This window comes from Taudactylus pleione, unplaced genomic scaffold, assembly GCF_031769625.1.
Source record: "Taudactylus pleione unplaced genomic scaffold, aTauple2 ptg001288l, whole genome shotgun sequence".
Classification (NCBI taxonomy): domain Eukaryota; kingdom Metazoa; phylum Chordata; class Amphibia; order Anura; family Myobatrachidae; genus Taudactylus; species Taudactylus pleione.
Window position 1 is genome coordinate 219,031 of NW_028285688.1, and position 18,672 is coordinate 237,702.

Genomic DNA, 18,672 nt, shown 5'->3' on the forward strand with positions numbered 1-18,672 from the left:
TTTATGTATATATATATATATATATATATATATATGTGTGTGTGTATATATAATAAATATATATATGTGTATGTATATATATATATATATATATATAATTGCTTCTTATCCTTACCATTAAAGCAGGGGTAGGATATGTTCTTATCAGTTTTATGTCTGATACCTAGCATATTTAAAGAGGATGCTGCGATGGGAGGCTGGACTCTCCTGATCTGGTAGTTTGTTCTATAACTCCGCTTTACACCATCTCTCCCTAGGGATTGGGTGGTGTGTGTATATTATGTATATAATTATGGATATGTGTAGGTATTCCTATACTTCCACATTCATTAAGATACATCTTATTCCACGTCTGGAAAGCTGCCAGGGTTTACCAGAAGCTGTTGCTTATATCCATACATATTATATGGTGGCTCTATAGATTAGAGACATGTTCTGTAGCTTACATAGGATAGTCAGAGACTCCTACGGCATTGCTTTTAGTATGGACTCTATACATGTCCTGGGGCCTTCCTGTATGTCCACACATGTATATAAGGATATGTACTTATACCCGCCTCGGGTTATAGTCCTGTTTCCGTTAGTCTATATCTACAGTGTCCACTTCAGGGGACCTATTAATTACAACTACACTCTAGGGCGCACTTAGTAACAAACTTGTAAGACACTAGGAATGCAATGTGTGTATATATAGATATAGCATGCTGATCTCCTGGTGCGGGATATGTGTATGTGTATGTGTGTATATGTGTGTATATATATATATATATGTAATGTAGCGTGCGGATCTCCTGGTGCAGGAGTTCGACAAGTGACTTACTATGTCGGTACTAACTCTTCCTTTCAGAGAGTTTGCCTTTTCATGCAGCTATGTTTATATGTGTGAATGTGTATATATACTGATATATTCCCGTTCCTTGTATGAATTTTCCTAATAATTGGAGAAATCTGTTTTTGCCCCTGACTGGCGTTATCACTACGGATATATCTCTTCTTTACTTGGGATAATTAACGCATTCTATGTCTATGTACAGGTACCTTTCCCAGTATCGATTCTGGTACCTTATATTATTGTCTTGTCGCATATCTCACTACAATAGGTATCTGTAGGTCCCTTGGGTACATTTCCTATCAGTACATAGAGAATCCAGGATCTATTCCATCCTCATGGCTTATTTAGTTAATTTACATGAGGCCTAGGGCCACCCGCCGATATAGGCAGGGTCTGGCCTCAGTTGTATCAGATTGTGGGCGTAATACACAATTCACCATTATAAGTGTTAATGTAAGGATACACTAGCAGACCGTTTTTTGGGTATGTGTAATCTCTATATGGATACATATCCCTAATGGAACAGGCTCAGGTATAGCGTCCTGTTGTACGACCTTCTTGTCTCCATTAACAATTTGCTAGTTTCTACAGTATTTTCTTCTGCAGTATCTCCAGACTGAAGTCCGTGCTGTAGAGCATTGATCTTTGCCCACTGAGGCTACTCTCTGTACCTGACGTGGTGGTTTGCTGTGAGATGAATAAGGTCAGTGACATCCTACATAGCGTCCAGAGGGCTTCTGGTCGCTCACAGGTAAGAAGGCTTACCCCACTAATGCCTCGGAAGATGCTTTCTTTTTCATGCATCCTGACATAGCTGCTGTTCTCTCTTATGCACCCTAGTTGCTGTCCTAGCAGCCTTCCGCTCTTTTAAATCAGTTGGCTGTACACTTTAGAGCTTTCCTGGTGTGTGGGTGCATAATTGCAACATTGAGATTTGTGACCCTATTCTACTGGAATCTGTTGGGGTTATGGACTGAAGTACATCTATGGGCTAATGCACATCTTTACTATAAAGTGTGACAGTCTCTATGTTCCATACAGGGGGCCTGGTTTGTTTCCTGTTCAGTATCTGTTGATAAATTCAGCACACTGACAGGTACCTGAATGGTACCTTCATAGTTGTCCTAGTGCTTTAGCCTTGCGGATGGGATACTTCCCTATATTGGTAGCTCTCCCTGGCTGGAGGTGGCATCCGTGCTCTTTTTCTGCTAAGGGTATCCTGGGTGTTTTCATACTATGTTCAGGCCAGTTGTTGGTACTGATTACACTCTACCATCATGTAGGAAGTTGTCTGCTGTTTGACAGGATGGGTGGTACTGCCGTCTGACCCACTGGAAGGAATTGTAGTCTCAATCCTCTCGTATCCGCCTCTGCCTCATGCCCAGTGGGATCTCCACTCGTTGACAACTTCTATGGTTTAAACCTTCCACTGGTTACCAACCCTTTAGTTGTTGGACCTCGAGAATGGTTCAGGGCGACTGTTAAGGAGGCAAGAATCACGACCTGTTTGCTTTGTTAGGAGTCTGTGGACAGGTCCTGCTCTTTCTCTGTATATTGGTCTCATTATACTTTTTATCTATATGATGTCCCGCAGTGCTGGGATTCTGCTGTCAGACTGTTGCAGCTTCCTGTAGTTGTCGCTAATACGGTTTTCTCATGTTACTGCCATTCTATGGATTCTAGTTGGGGTTTTCTGCTCCCAACGGTCTTGCTTGGTCTGTTTTTGGCTGAGCTTACGGTGTTCTGATGCTTTTCATCTGCGGGTACTCTCTCTAGCCGTATTCCATTGAATTTACGCTGTAAGTTGTGGAATGTCTGTGACTGTTCAGCAAGGAGCTCTGATTGTCTCCTGGCTCTACGACATGCCTCCAGTCTTGGGCTGTCCCTGTTTCGGTTGGCCGGAAGGTCGGCAAGTACTCCGCGCTTCCCACCCGGGAGGTTGGCTTTGGGACGTCCCCACTGTCTTGAACTCCAGTGTCCCCTAGTGGATGAAGGAGAAAACAGGATTTTGGTACTTACCGATAAATCCCTTTCTCCGATTCCACAGGGGACACTGGACGCCCGCCCAGCGCTGCGTTCCTGCCGTTTTGTTGGGTCCTTATCTAGTTGTGTGACTGCATGTGTTCCCTGCAGAGGGTTCCTCTGTTCTTCTTCAGTCGGTATTGTTCCGTTCTGTGGTCTTCTCCTTCTCCTCATTTTCCTATTGTCTACCGTCTCCTCTCGGGCTCAGTTCTTAAACTGGGGCTGATGGGGCATAGAGGGGGAGGAGCCAGTCACACTTCAGAATTATTTAAAGTGCCAGGCTCTGCTCTACCACCGTCTATACCCCACTGTCTTGAACTCCAGTGTCCTCTGTGGAATCGGAGAAAGGGATTTATCGGTAAGTACCAAAATCCTGTTTATACATTGAAAATCTAGCTGTGCTCACATTAGCAAAGATCCAGCAAAATAAAAGGCTGTACTAAAATTGCTTCATTTGTTTATAGATCCAACAAAAGGACCCCAAATCTTGGGTAACACAGTACAAAGATGCACAGGAACCAGCAAGTACTCAGTCACAAGGACCAGCTCCCTCCCAGGGAACAAGACACTGATCTTTCTGTGCATTATCAACTTGGCATAGTGGGTAGGGACCAAAAAAAAAAAAAAAAAAGCAGCCTTTTTTTGATTTATCAATGGAGCATTTATTAGTACAAAGGGTACATCAGGGACAGACATTTATGGTCTTTAGCAGTTCTGTGTTTAACACCACTAGCGCTTTAAATGTTGACCAATGGCGCAAACTTTTTGAGGAATGTTACCACGTCCTCTTATCCAACACCTGAAGCCTTAGTAGCTGAAGTTCTATAGTTTTTAATGTTTGTTGTATATAGTTATTTAATAAAACTTTGCAGTCTAGAACGTCTAGTTATTTTATCTCCATGTAATTAATAGTAACCATGACACCCCATTATTATATAGTCTAATGCATACAGGTTAATCTAAAAAAAGATTCTGGCATTATGGCTGCTGTGTACTATAGCCTCTACAAAAGGAGGTGACCAATGTGTCACACGGACACTTAACACATCAACAATCATACTCCAGATACCAGAGGTTTAATACAAAAAAAATATATATAAGACCAGAGAGGAAGCTTTTCCCTGCACATAAAAAAATGCAATCTAAAAAAATAAAAGTATAGGCACATAATGTACTTGGCTTGTACATACATAAGTGGTTGATAGTCGTAAAATGCTATTCCTTGTTACAGTAGCAAATTGAAGTCAAACAACTTTGTATGTGGATCCAGGAAGATTGAGGATGGAATGTGTAGTTGGTAATAGCAGTCACAGATGTTACGTAATCTCTGCTAATGACTACAAGCCTGTGGAGGAACTGCAAGTCTAAAATAAAACAGACAAACCATATTCTATTAAGTAGCTGTAGACCACCAATACAAAATGTGCCCCCTTGTCCTAGATGGAACTCTATTACATTTAAAAAGGTCATGTTATACACCCATATTTTATGGGGTAAAAAACGGCAGGATTAAAAATGCGTGCAGATTTTTTTTTTTCTTTTAGAACCACCTGAATTGAGGCACATTTAAAACAAAAAAAAGAAATGTATTAAATTGAGTGGTCAGTGGCTGTTCCTGGTTCCTTGGCTTTCTTGTTGAAAAATTAAAAAATAATTAAAATGCAGCTTCATTATTCTGGTTTAAAAGTGTTCTGGGACAGTATCCAAAGCTTCCTCCGGATCCCGTGAAACCTCCACATTCTAAATATAAAAGGAAATAAAAGGATTAAGCTGTGATTATGGTACACCGTTGGAATTAGCAGCCTTTTCTCAAAAAAGCACAAGTTTCAGTTGTATGTTTTGTGCAATTTTATCCATGTATTAAACCCCTTTATAGGAAGTGGGCATTATCCATGTTACACAGACATTAAGGGTCATTACTGCACAGATTTCTCTATCTAGAAAGATAGATTTTCTAAAGGAAATTCTCATCTCCCCCAACACAGTGATCATCAGTAGTGCATGCAGGGGGGGGTTTCTAGGTACTTGGGAGCGAACTGCAACGGACACTCATGCTGTGCACCCACATGGCAAACAAAATCTTGGACTAGAAGGGACAAAAGATAACTAATGATAGTAATTGGCCTACCCACACAACTTCCCAAATCAGCCAACATACCAATGGTTTTTCCCTATGCGTATTCACTGCTTCTATATTCAGGTAAATGGATTCTACTTTGCAACCTACAGACAGAGAAAAAGGATAAAATTAGTCTTACACTACTTAGTTACACTCCAGTAATCAGAGCACCTGCTGTGCATTCGAATTAAAAAATCTAAGTTTGATAAATCTAATGCAGTGGAGAAAACTGAAAACATTTCAAAAAGGGATGTGATCAACTTGAATGTATGCTCTTACATTCCCCTATCCACCGGCCCCAGGCAAGCAAAGGTTCTACACTGTCAGCTCCAATTACAAAGAGAAGGTACAGGTGGTACAACAAAACAAACTAGACAGATTAGTTTACTTCCACCTCTTAAAATCAGCATAGAACAGTCTTCATGGGGTTTGGTTTGCAAACCAGCTGTTGACTATAAATTGTATGCGGTCTGTCTCTTTAGGCTGGGTACACACTACTAGGGGAGGACAATAAGCCGCCCCCCAGATTTTGTAAAACTACACATGCCAGTATGCCCTGCCATAGTTTTGCTATTTGACCATGCTAAAAATGTTGCAGTGCATGCTGGGATTTGTGAGGCGAATCGTAACGCCATATCATTCAGTATATACGCACTATTGCACGTCCCATGCGATGCTCATTGCATCTTCAGATATTTAATGATTTTGTTCAAATAGTCCAGTGCAGCATTTCCCAACCTCGGTCCTCAAGGCACACAAACAGTCCAGGTTTTAGTGATATCCATGCTTAATCACACATGGTTAAATCAAAATAACTGAGGTAATAATTAAGGCACCTGTGCTCAACTATGGCTATCCTTAAAACCTGGACTGCTAGTGTGCCTGGAGGGCCATGGTTTGGAACCCCTGGTCTAGTATGTACCCCCCTACCAGATGACCAGGCGAGAGGTCATTCCGAACTGGCCAACATCACCTCAGCTACTCCCATCGCCTTCATTTTGTGGAACGCTGAGGAGGCGCAGTGGTGTCAGCAGTCCTGAAACGTGTCCCGATCTATACTGCTGTATGTAGTAGGTTTGTTTTCATGCATTCACTTCTGTGTAAAGCATTCAGCAGGTACACACCAAGCCTCACTAGTCACAGAGCAGAACTGCGGAGAGATAAAATGGCGCCTGCTTTTTATACCCTAGAGAAAGTTCTGCCCATTATTTAAATTTAGCAGAAATCTTTAAGATGGTCGTGTGGTGTTTTTAAAGCAAACTATATAATCGTTAAAAACCAAGGTATATCATTCGCTCGTTTGAATGCAGTATATAGTTTGATTTAGGGTTCAAGGGAAACCGGGACGATCATTGCATCGTTTGCACAGTCTAGTGTGTACCCAGCTTTACACCACCATACGTGACATATTACACCGCATGTAGCATAAAAACGCCACACCGGCTGCATCAATCCATAATAAAAGAAATATAGACATTTAGGTGGATAACTCCTTTGGATTACAGGGACTCGCCCACGCAGACAGATAATTGTGCCATTTATGGTAATAATTGATTCCTATGGGGATAATTAGCATTGAATGCAGAGCTGGGAATATTAGGATTACTGGTAAAAGATCAGGCTCTATGCCCTTCATTGGCTGCCCCAGAACTTCAGTACTTTATAGTGTCTGCTGCAGCTGGACACTTATCTGTACGGTGTGAATGCAAGATAAGTGGTATGACAGTACCCACCCCTAGTACAAACTGTAGAGAAACGTGGTCCAAAAGTAGAAGAAAATGCAGATAACCCTGTACAAATCAAATGAATACAATGTAAAATGCAATCATCCAGGCTGTTTGGCAGCCATAGGGTGGAGCTAGCCAAAGAGCCTGGCACTAAGGGATATTATTTGATTGGCTTAATCACATATGCCCCTGCTCCCTACTGCCAGCGAGAGTTACTATTAATTATCCTTTATTTCTATGGTGCCACAAGGGTTCCGCAGCACCTTACAAATGAGCTAAACAAGAAAGCGATGACTTCAGTACAAAGGCATGCAGGACAGTACATGGCTTATAGACATTGCTGTATCCATAATCGTAACGCTCAAATAAGCAACCAAAGGTTAGGTACCGTGGTAAGGAGTATAAGATAATGTAAAGTAAGGGAAAAGAGGCACATGAGGGCCCTGCTTGTGAGAGCTTACATTCAAAAGGGAGAGGCAGACAGGGATGACAAATGGGGTAGACTGTGAGGAAGGAGCATGGAGCAGTAGGTTAGGATGAGAGCTGTATGGCTTGGATGAAAAAGGTCTTCAGAGTCCCTTTGAAGTTTAGTAGAGTCTGATGGGGAAACGGACCAGCACGAGCGAGATACTGGAGGGGGTAGTGGGAGGAAGGAATCAGTTGGCAAGAGACGGCATGGATTTGTGGAGCAAAGCGGGCAGGAGTGTGAAGGAGATAAGGACAGATGAAATGGGTGAGGGTTTTGTGAGGGAGTGTGAGAAGCTTGAATTGGGTTCTGAAGGGGGAGCCGGTGTAGGCCATGTAGGAGAGGTGAGGCAGAGAGAAATTACATCTGGAGAGGAAGATGAGCCGAGCACCAGCATTGAGGACAGATAGAAAAGTTACAGTAGTTCCATCTCGAGATAACCAGTGAATGGATGAGGGTCTTAGTTGCCTACAGGGTGAGAAAGTTAAATAAATGAGAGGCAGCCAGTCATATCCATCCCCTGTATTACCATCGCCAAAATAGCAGTGGAACATGACCAGTCACTAGAACCACTGCTGCCAAGTCATGCTGAATGTTGTAGTTCAACAGCCAGTGCCAGCTTCCACTCTCTATCTCCCCCAGTCCTAGATGTACTGTAAGATACAAAGCAGACACTCACCATAGGCAACGGGCGTCAGTTTCAGCACTGTGTGAAGGGGACATTTCAAGTATGGCAGTTCTTCTGGGGAAAGTGAAATAAGATCAACCAATGAAGCATGTTTTACCAAAATGTATAGGACACAGGAGGGCAAATGTATGAAGCTCTGGAAAGTGATAAAGTGCAGAGTGATAAACGAGCAGCCACTCAGCTCCCACCTGACATGTTACAGGCTGTGTTTGAAAAATGACAGTTGAGAGCCGATTGGTTGGTCGTTAACCACTTCCCAGAGCTTAATATATCTGCCCCAGTGTATGAACTACGATAAGGCTACAACATTGGAGAGTTGGTAGGACAAATCAGACTTTGCTATAGAATACAAAATCTGTTGGGAAGACAGTTGTGATACACAGGGTAGGGAGGGCCCTGCTTGTTGAGCTTGTATAAGATAGGTCACCCTGGGTCGGTTCCACCAATTGTCATATTTGCTCACAGCCCCTGTCTCGTAGGCTTCCCCCATACTGTCCATCTGGTCTCAGTTGCCCCTTCTAATTGAACAGCCACCCATGTTATATATAGACCATGAGACCGAAGTGCCACCTGGAATACGGGTTCAGTGCAGGTTCTATTACCTGGCGGGAATGTGTGACCAGCTCTAACCTTATCTAGTGCAGACTGTACAGGGGCTACATATATTCTCACACCCATAGCAATATAGCCCTGGATCTTTTAGCGCACTGCATCCAATTGGGCCCACTGTGTGCAGGGTTTACAACCCGGGCCCCCCATGGGGCAGAAGGCTAATGGCTCATTATAAAATACTATTTACAAAAGAGTATAATCACCTGCAGTTTTGTCCAGAAAGTAGGCCAGCAGGCAGCGCATTACAGCTTGGTGACAGATTACCAAAACATTCTCCTGACGCTCCAGCTCCATGATAACCGGCTCCAGTCTCTGCACCAGGTCCTCATAGGACTTTAGTGCAAAAAAAAAAAAAAACAGAAGTAAAGTGAGCAAGAAAAACTACATCCTGCTGTTCTCCATTACACCAACCACATTAAAAAGTATTACTGTACCATTATCTCAGGACAAGACTGTGTCTAATACACCATTATTTTTACCTCCACTTAGGATTTAAAAATTGTATTGTCCCATAAGGGTCTTTGCTAGTTATGTCTGGGTAGCTGTAATGGTTCCCTGCCTGTAATATTCTATACCCTGGTTCTCCGCTGTAATTAGAAGCTGCACTTAACACGAGGGATCCACACAGTGTCATTTACAGGATGTCACAGGTTTCACATTCCCACTGCACATAGCTTGTTTTAAAAACAATAAATAAAAATACATAAGTAAGAATCCTTGTAAAACCTATACATTACATTAATGGAAATCTGCAGCAAATTGTTGAAGGTGGTAGTTTATAGCAAGAAGCACGAGTGAGAGAGAGAGTCCCACAGAAGGGGTGATAAACAGAGCAGGCGCTATGAACCGGTTGGGTACGGGATCCCGGCGGATAGAATCTCGATACCGGGATCCCGACAGGGTTAGGACAGACACCCATTGGTCAGTATCCTAACCCTCCCCCCAGTGCCTAACCCTCCCCCTAAGCCCTGTACTTACTATCGGGATTATAACTACATCCCCTATGACAGGCCAGGGACTTAGAGAGGAAGCTTTGCCTAGATAACAGGTGTGGAGGAATACAGCGAAACAGAAAGCACCATATAGAAATAACGATCTGCAACAGAAACAAATTTCAGATAGGAACTTGCACTAATGGAGAATGATTGTGGCTTATCATCATCGCCACAACGTGACTTCACAAGTTGGAGTAAAGCTGCATACACACGATTTTGTTACCAATGATTTTATGAACGATTTTCTGTCAGATTTTTTAAAGTGTAATGAACGATTTTTATGAACTACAAACGATTTTTGCATATTCCCTTAATGAAAATCGTTCAGTTGACAAGTCTGACTAAACTACAAATGTGAACGTGCATGAACGATAATCGTTCATTGTTTGACTCAGAAAGTGAACAATTTTTTCAAACGATATCGTTTAACGATAATCGTTCAAAAAATAGTTGTGTATGTATGCAGCTTAAATGTTAGCAGGCCTCATGTGCAGACATTGAACAGGCTATCAGATTGGATAGCACAGTGGAACCTTTGTTAGCATTGCTGTCTCAGTGCTAGGGTTCAAATCCAGCCAAGACCATAAGATTATCTGTGTGGAGTTTGTATGTCCACTCTTGTGTTTGCATGAGTTTCCTCCCACACTCTAAAAACATATTTGTAGGCCAATTGTGTTCAGACTGCAAGATTCACAGACTGCATACTACATGTACAGCGCTGCATAGCAAGATTGGCACCATGTGTAGATAAGCCTGGTGATAAATACAGAATGACACAATTCTGATGAGATTCCCTTAGCATTTGCCGTGCATCCTTCTGAAGAGGATTTTGCGTTATGAAACTTTATGCACTTTATCTTTTAATGTGCTACAGGAAGCAGTTTGGCTTTATCCCCACTCACCTCTCCCTTGGGGTATCTGTAGCGATATTTGTCCTGGTCTCTCAGTGCAAACTCCTCAGGGTAATGATCCTGTATCTCTTCATAAGTCATCTCCTCGCACACACCCTGCAAGGAACGGGGCAGAAATTCAGATCACAACGCCCTATGTGGCCGCTCTCCCCAAGAAGGAGGGATGACATTACTGAAGGTGGGTGTACATAGTAAGAGATTAGCAAATGTATCAAACCTTATTGAAAGTGGACAAGTTGCCATTCGCAACCAATCAGCTGCTGGCTAGCATTTATAAACTACCTCCTATAATATGATAGTTAAGGCCCCCATACATCAGCAATTCTGCAATAGATTGAAAAAAAAGGAAAGATTTGTATACACAATCGATTGCAGCAATTCTGCAATTTGCAATCAATTGCTGATGTATGGGGGCCTTTACAAGCTGATTGGTTGCTAAGGGCAACATCTCTTTAGAAGGTTTGATAGCTCTCCAATAGTCTCAGTCTTAAAGCTGGGTATGCACTTGTTGATATAGCGTTCTATCAGTGAGCGATCTATATCCGGAGTAAATCACCGAGCGATAATTAATCAGTTGGACCTGCAGCACACATCAGCACGTGTGTAAGGACGACCCGCCGGCCGCCCGTACACTGGCTGCAGGAACCGCTGACATTGACATCGCAACTGGGCGGGCAAATTTAAATGCCCGCCCAGACACATCAAACGGCCGCTTGGTAAACTACAATCGGCCACTCTGTCAGCGTCATCAAAGTGTGTACCCAGCATAACAGTGAAAGAGAAGGTTACACACTACTCACTGCATCAATCTCATTCAGTGCCTTCCACTGCTCGTAGGGGACATGCAGTGCTTCTGCCGTCTGGATGGTACGTTTCATGTGACTGGTCCATACCTTCAGGTCTGTAATCTGCTGGGACTTAACGAAACTGCCGAGTGCGTGAGCAAACTGTAAGAGACCAAGTAAAGATCAGATCGAGTAAAGCACAGACTGCTTCCTTTTGGTTAGCAAATGCAGTAAAAACCAAGATTTTAAGTTTTTTAAATTTACCACGTATGGGACGCTAACTGCACGCAAAGCCACTATTCACCCAGTTGGCAGATGTTGGAAGTACTACGCATGCATCCTGATGGTTACCGCCAGGAGAACAAATTTGGACGCGCGAGTTGTGGATTTCAGTGGCCGTTCCTGGGTGGTATCGGGTGGATGGCTAGCCAGAGCGGGCTTGTTACCGACAGCGCTTAAAGACGCAGCAGCGCAGACACCGGACGCCATGTTCAGACAGGCATTGCACCTGCCATGGGGCTGGTGCAAGCTTAAATGGTGCAACCGATGGTGGCGTCTAGAAATGCACAAAGACGGATAAGTGCCGCTGACAGGCGTCTAGATAGGAAAATCATTGGTCGCCGCATCAGCATAAAGACACGGCTGCGGTAAAAGAAGAATCAGGCCCATAGGCAGCAACATGGGGTAGTAAAAGCTTAATGTCTGTTACAAGAATGAGCATTTCGCAAGAACGAAGGCACTGAAACGACCTATACATGATAGCTGAAGGCGAAATGCGTCATACAATGCAGAATCTGTTGTCGTTGTGTAACATCTCAGATCAGGGGAATACCAGGCGTGTACAGACATCTCCCAGCCACCACACATCTTACCTGCTTCCCCCGCTGTGACAGCCCAGGGTCCCCTCCAATCCTGCCCATGAGGTTGAGCTCACTCTCTCCATGCCGGGATAGGTAGATAGATCGGGGTGTTACGTGGATATTCATCAGGTAGTAAACTGTCCGGCTCTGCACGTGATCCTGCACTCTATTCACCAGATACCGGTTCCCAACATTAAATATCTTAATATAAGACAGAGATCTGGGGGCAGACGGATGGATAAAGAGAACAAGGTCATATAGTTTAGATATATTTTATATCAGTCTTCCATCTAATGTGTTAAAATAATCTATTCATAGCATTCAACAATTGGAAGATTGCTCCAGAGATGGTATTATCAAGCGTTTAAAAAATAAAAATAAAAAAAAATTTAAGTTAAATGGACTCAGGACGTCATCCTCCGACTTATTGCTCTATCAGGATGGCGGTAAGCAGATTACAGCAGGAGAAAATGACCAAATTCTCCATGGTTTCCCATCACTAGGTAAATTGAGATAAGGCCTCTCTCTGGCAAGAACGCCAGACAAAGCTGATCAGAGTCAGAAACAGACCCCACAGTGTGGCAGAGTTGTGGTTTAATATGATAGATATACAAAAATAAAAAAACTTACACAGAGCTTTTAAATGTAAAAAACAAATTCAATACTAAAATCCTATTTAAAAGAATGTGAGGAATACTGTATTTCAAATTCAATAAATAGCTGCTCGTGTTAAAATCTTATTAGATATTTTAGGGTTAAACTGAACAAAAAACATTTCTTAGGGTACACACCAGAACAACTTGTAATTGGACAGTTTGTATATCCAATTTCCCTTGAGGCCAGAACATACGATATTGAGCGTACACACTGTCCAATATCTCATACGACCGAACGATTAATGGTATCGTATAAGATTTATTGCTGCTCTCGTACACACTACAACGATCACTGGCTCCTAACCGCATGTGATCTCTTCCGGTGGACCGTGCAGCACGGCCGGCCGGAAGATGCCACATCACACCCGCGGGAGCGCGCAATAGTGCGTACACACTAGCCGGTAAGCACGATTTGTCATGCAGATATATCGGCCAAGTGTGTAGCTGGACTAACACTAAAAATTCCATGTTAATATCGCAAACAATTTGTTCATGGTCTAATTCCGTAATCTAAAACGAAAGAATCCAATTCCATTTTTCATGCAATTGCTCTCAATACAGTCCTCTAAAGTTAATAAAAATGGTACATTATCTATACATTACAGCTATAGGACAGTGTTTTAGGTTTCAATCTGCAAACTGAGAAATATGTATTGAAAAAAAGAAAAAGTAAAAAATGTAAACGGCTGCACTGAGAATTACCCAAGCATGCACGCACGGTAAACTACTATTGAGGCTGCTGACACAAGGATATCAAACGAGCACAAACTCTATAAACACTGTACACAATCTATTCCTTTCACCAATTAGAACTTACATGTTACATGTGACCTACGACCACCCCACCAGGAGTCCTGAGTCTTGTGAAAGGTTACTGAATGGGACTACAGCACAAGGCAGGGAAGTCATCTCCTCCCCCTCTTATCCTACAATCCAGCTCTGGCCGGCTTCCAGCCAGTCCTTACACTGGACTTTGAATGTCCCTCATGTGGCACAGGGAACAAAAACAGCCCTTGGGAAAAACAACTTGCATCGCCTTTATTTAATCAGCTCTTGAAGACCTTCCTTTTAATATTATACACCTGGAAGTCTGTAGGTCTCAACATAACCTTGATATTCACTCATGTCAATCATTTGTCCTATAACATGTTCTCCAATGGGAGTCCAACTCAAAACGTGTCCCGCTACCTTTTAGGTAACTGTACCGCGTCTAAACGGCCTCCCCTTGTTGTCAGCATCTCTCATAACAGGCAAAGCATTTCCCAGAATGCCTCACTTTTATAGAGGATAGCTTATTTCAGTCTACCGATTTATATGCAATATCTACATCACACTAACAATTCACTAACATTAGAATATATGTATCTTGTCCCAATTATCCTTACATAAAAGTATATTAAAGAAGAAAATTCATGAACTACATAACTGACTCCACTGTACTCCTACAGATCAAAATATAAAAAGTGTATATTAGAATTAGGAAAACCGGTGTTAACTGCCATTAACATGATCATGGATGTGCAGCGTGTCCACAGCATTGCTCTCTACACCCCTAAGATTTTTTTTAAATGCAAATCAGCGTTCAGTCCTAGGGGTATATTTACTGAAGTGCAGGTTTTTAGAATTGGAGATGTTGCCCACAGCAACCAGATTCTAGCTGTTATCTTCTAGAAGGTGCTAGATAAATACTAAGTAGAATCTGACTGGCTGCTATGGGCAACATCTCCACTTCTAAAAAAAACACACTTTAGTAAATATAACCCCTAGGGTTCCACTAAGGAGATGGAGATGAGATAAGGAAGATAGATCCAATTAGTTATAGACAGAAGACAACCATTGTATGTGTATTTTATGTTTACCCGTCCAAGTCATCATGCAGGGGCTCGTAATTCAACTGATAACAATCAATTCTCTTCAGGAAGTCTTCCACCACTTTTTCCCGATCACAGTCCTTGTAGTCCGGACTAGACAGCTTCACTTGCTAGGACATGTAGAAAGTTCAATAGAATAAAATTACACACACGCTTACGCCAACAGACAAAGCTGTTCTTGCAGCAGAAGGTGGTTCTAGTAAGTACTAGTCTGCAAGGGTTGAATACTTCTGCAAGAAGACTCACTTCATCATACAAGCCTATCAGCCAGCATAACACTCTCCTCAAGTTCCCTCCTTCCCCCATAGATTGTAATCCCTCATTCTCTCCTCCCACCACTAGCCCCGTTACCAGAGTACATCTGTTCCCCTGTCTCCTATCCAGAGACTGTTCCTGTTATTCATCCACTCTGTGGGTATAGGCTCATTGGGGGCGATTCAATTCAACTCGATGTTGAATAGCCGCGTGAGGGAGCTCCCTCAGTTATTCAAATGCAAAGCGCTGTTTGGGTGCGCTAAGGATTTTTTCCTTGCACCCCCCTGGGGATGCCAGAAGAAATCCGACCAAAGTGCCGGACGAGCAGCTGTTTTTCTGCATAGAGCGGCGCCAACAGTCGCCCGCCCGGCACTTTGGTCAAAGAATGCCGGTTAACGCGCCTTAACACCCTTGTTAAGGCGCGATAACCGGCATTCTCCGACCACACGGCGTACTGAATTGAACAGCTCTGGTAGCTCGCTCCCGGTGCTATCCAATTCACGTTGAATTGAATCGCCCCCATTGATTGCAGTCCCACCCCCCTTTCTCCTATGTGTAACCCATCATTGTCAGGTCTACGTCTATTTATAATAAGTATTGATCTTACTGTAATATTTTCAGCAATGATATCGGGGTCATCACAGATGGATTCGATAAAGAACACCTGCAGTTAGGAGAATTCAAAACCAGGGGGAAAAAAAAAAAAAAAAAAGTTATTGAAAAATCACTGTATAGGAATTACTGTAATAAACTGTACATACACAAAATGGCCCACCAAATGCCTGATCTAAAGCAAATTACAACCACGTATTGTATTATCTACATGTTTTGTACATTTACAAAAGCCATTTGAAAAGGTTTGTCATAAATGCAAAAATGCAGGCTTCTTCCTATTGCTACACTTAAGAAATATTAACCTTTATTTTATTTTTAGTGGTTTGAGTTTTTCTTTTATAGAAATTTGGCATTACAGTTTGAGATGCACCATGCAGGAAACAAACCAGGGAAATTACCGGTGGCTCAACTGCAGTGCACGTAGAGAAATATTATATTATATATTATAGAAAACAGACAAAGCCACACACACGGGGATCCATCTGCTTTAAAAAAAATGGCAAAGTGTGTATTAAATTAGTGTCATTGGAGCAATTCCTTATATAAATGTTTTGTTTCCACAACTGGCCAGACAGCCAGAGGTAATTATGCAAGATTTAGACCAGCGATTATGTAATTGTGCACATTTTGTGCGACACTGCTTAAGACACAATTGTGTCATGTTTAAAGGGTTATAAAGAGCATCTGAGTAACTCATATTACAGTACTGCTGAAGCAATGTTGCAAAGTCACCCACAGGCTGCTAACATTGGGACATCTGGCTCTAGAAAAAAAAAAAAAAAAAAGAAGTTTGCTTGAGATAATCTTAAATGTAAATGGTCTTGTAAGTAGACAGTAGGTTGGTGTGTGTGTGTGTGTGTGTGTGTGTGTGTGTGTGTGTGTGTGTGTGTGTGTGTGTGTGTGTGTGTGGGGATGGGGGGGGAGGGGGGGGGGGGGGGGGGAAGAGGGGGGAGGTCAAGATTTACTTTGGTGCACAAGCTTTGTGTCAGCAATATACTCCCCCTCCACCCCTTGCTGGAGTACACTGTAGGAAGTCATAGCAGAACAATAGTTTGCTCTCAAACCTTACAACAGGTGTAAACAACAAGTCACAACTTTTACACATTAAAAGAAAATGATACAATGCACCTTTTAATACTGGATAAAGTCACTTTTTTTTTGTAAGTGGTACTTTAGGAGACGCACTGATTAAACTGCATTGTCTTTTAATAAAGAATCGGGGAATAAAACAAAAGGAATATACAAACCACTTGAAACAGACTAAACATAATTATTAAATAGACGCTGGAGAAAGCAGCGAAACACGTGCGGGCTGTACCTTGTAACCATGTTCCTTTGCAAACTGCAAGATTATAGACCTCCTCTCCCTCGTAGTGTTGGTGGCATCAAAAACCTAAAAATGCATAATCAAATCCTTTACACTGTTTTGCAGATGACCAGATTCCCTGTATGTACTATAACAGTGTATTACTATGAAGTTAACGCCTTTTGCATTGCTTGCAATGGTCCGGCATAATACAGGTGGCTCCTACTGTAGATGGATGCTTATGTCCCTCCCTGAGGCACTAGGACTTGTTCACAGCACATAGAAGAAAAACAGTTAAAGCTCTGCTGGGGAGATAAACTAAGAAAGGGATCATTGCCTGCTGCCTAATAGATGTATTACAAATTCCCCTTAAAGTGCAGCGATTGCATTAGAGCAGTGTTTCCCAACATGTCCCCAAGGCACACACTTGGACAACGGACCCACCGATCGATTTTGGCAAGCATACACACTTACCAATCGGCTGCACGATAGGTCTAGAAAGAAGAACAGATTTCAATATGCCCTCCCAGTTTTGATGGTGTTTTGTATGGTTCTTGCTGCCAACATAATGTGTGGTTGTTTGGTCATGTGTATACACTATAAAGGTGTGAATGATATATCTGTACAATATACATCGCATCAGCCGTGCAGCACGGCCTGTGTTATACATCTGTACAGTGTCTTTCACAAATATGCAGATGTATTGAACGATAGATAGATCATTAGTCAGCTGTATATAAAATATATTGTCCAATGTGTGCCCAGCAAAACAGTCCAAGTTTTAATACTAGACATACTTGTGCACAGGTGACTCAATCAGTACCTCAATTATTTTGTTTATGATATGCGCTCAAGCATGGATATCCTTAAAACCTGGACTGCTAGTGGGCCTTGAGCAGTGGCGTTTTAAGAGGAGGGGGCCTGTGTGAAGCCTCCGTTTGGGCCCCCTCCTCCGTCAGCACAGTAGATTCTGGCTTAATGCCAGAATCTACTACTGCGCATGCACTGGTCTCCTGGGAAACGGCACCCGCGCCATTTACCGGGGACATCTTTTCTGCGCATGTGCAAGTCACCGGGAAAATGGCCGCAGCCATTTTCCCTGCTCTGCAGCACACTGGAGTTTGTGCAAAGGTAAGTATAACTAAATATGGGTACAGGGTGGGCCCCACTGGACCCAGGGGCCCGTGTGCACCGCACACCCTGCTCCCATTATAAACACGCCTCTGGCCTTGAGAACAGAGAAGGTTGGAAAAAACTGCAGTAAAGGCTTGAAACTATTACAGCACTAACTTATATGCAGCATTAGCCATAGCCCAGACATGGTTAGCAGACACACTGGAAGAGGAGAACTGATCAGCCAGACTTGTAGGGTTTATATGAACCAAGATAGTTTAAAAGAGCAACTAAATCCATTAAGCAACATTAATATTTAGCAAAGGCTATTTATTATAGAGCTTAATAATATTCTTAAATAGGTGTATTTAAGCTTCACTAAATAGGTCTACCAAACTTTCTCTCAGGTCACCATGTGTATATTTATGAACAATGTGATTCTCTAAGCAGACAGGGACTGAATGACAGTTTTGTAGGCTTGCTGTGCAGAAATGCACTGTTCAGTTGGCTGATTTATATACAGGGCCAATGACCTGTATGAGAACCTATAATGATAGGGTCCTAAAGATGTGGGAGGAGCTTTAGCCGCCTGATGGACCAGCGAGATAATAGTTGACTGTTTTTATAGCCACTTTGTATTTGTTAAAAAAATGTAAACGGTTCATAACTGAAAAAAAAAAATTAAAACATTTTTTATTTTTTTATTTAATTTGGCTCGACACTGATGAAAGCTTACAAGACACTGACTTTAAGGCCGGTCATAATGCATATTGCAACAAGTCTACACAGTACTCTTCGAGCGACTGGTTCCTTGTTATGCTTTCCCAAATGCACTATAA

At 42.4% G+C, this 18,672-nt stretch overlaps 2 protein-coding genes across 4 annotated transcripts in view; one reads left to right on the forward strand and one right to left on the reverse strand.

The window, feature by feature from the left end:
* LOC148443368 (non-structural maintenance of chromosomes element 3 homolog) overlaps nt 1-4,484 on the forward strand; it is a 37,312-nt gene extending 32,828 nt beyond the window's left edge. Inside the window, exon 11 of the mRNA XM_088462917.1 lies at nt 3,319-4,484. Within this exon, the coding sequence (XP_088319043.1) occupies nt 3,319-3,426 (108 nt within the window). The 3' untranslated portion in view covers nt 3,427-4,484. The remainder of the gene's footprint in view (nt 1-3,318) is intronic.
* Nucleotides 3,295-18,672, reverse strand: part of PFKFB1 (6-phosphofructo-2-kinase/fructose-2,6-biphosphatase 1) — a 45,433-nt gene continuing 30,055 nt past the window's right edge. For 2 of the 3 annotated variants that reach the window (XM_088462916.1, XM_088462914.1), the window contains exons 5-14: nt 16,733-16,807; nt 15,407-15,463; nt 14,533-14,654; nt 12,030-12,237; nt 11,173-11,319; nt 10,364-10,468; nt 8,670-8,799; nt 7,846-7,908; nt 5,013-5,077; nt 3,295-4,594 (exon numbers count right to left, since the gene is read on the reverse strand). In XM_088462916.1, coding sequence (XP_088319042.1) covers nt 4,535-4,594; nt 5,013-5,077; nt 7,846-7,908; nt 8,670-8,799; nt 10,364-10,468; nt 11,173-11,319; nt 12,030-12,237; nt 14,533-14,654; nt 15,407-15,463; nt 16,733-16,807 — 1,032 coding nt within the window. In that variant the 3' untranslated portion in view covers nt 3,295-4,534. The remainder of the gene's footprint in view (nt 4,595-5,012; nt 5,078-7,845; nt 7,909-8,669; nt 8,800-10,363; nt 10,469-11,172; nt 11,320-12,029; nt 12,238-14,532; nt 14,655-15,406; nt 15,464-16,732; nt 16,808-18,672) is intronic. The other variant, XM_088462915.1, reaches the window with a different exon arrangement.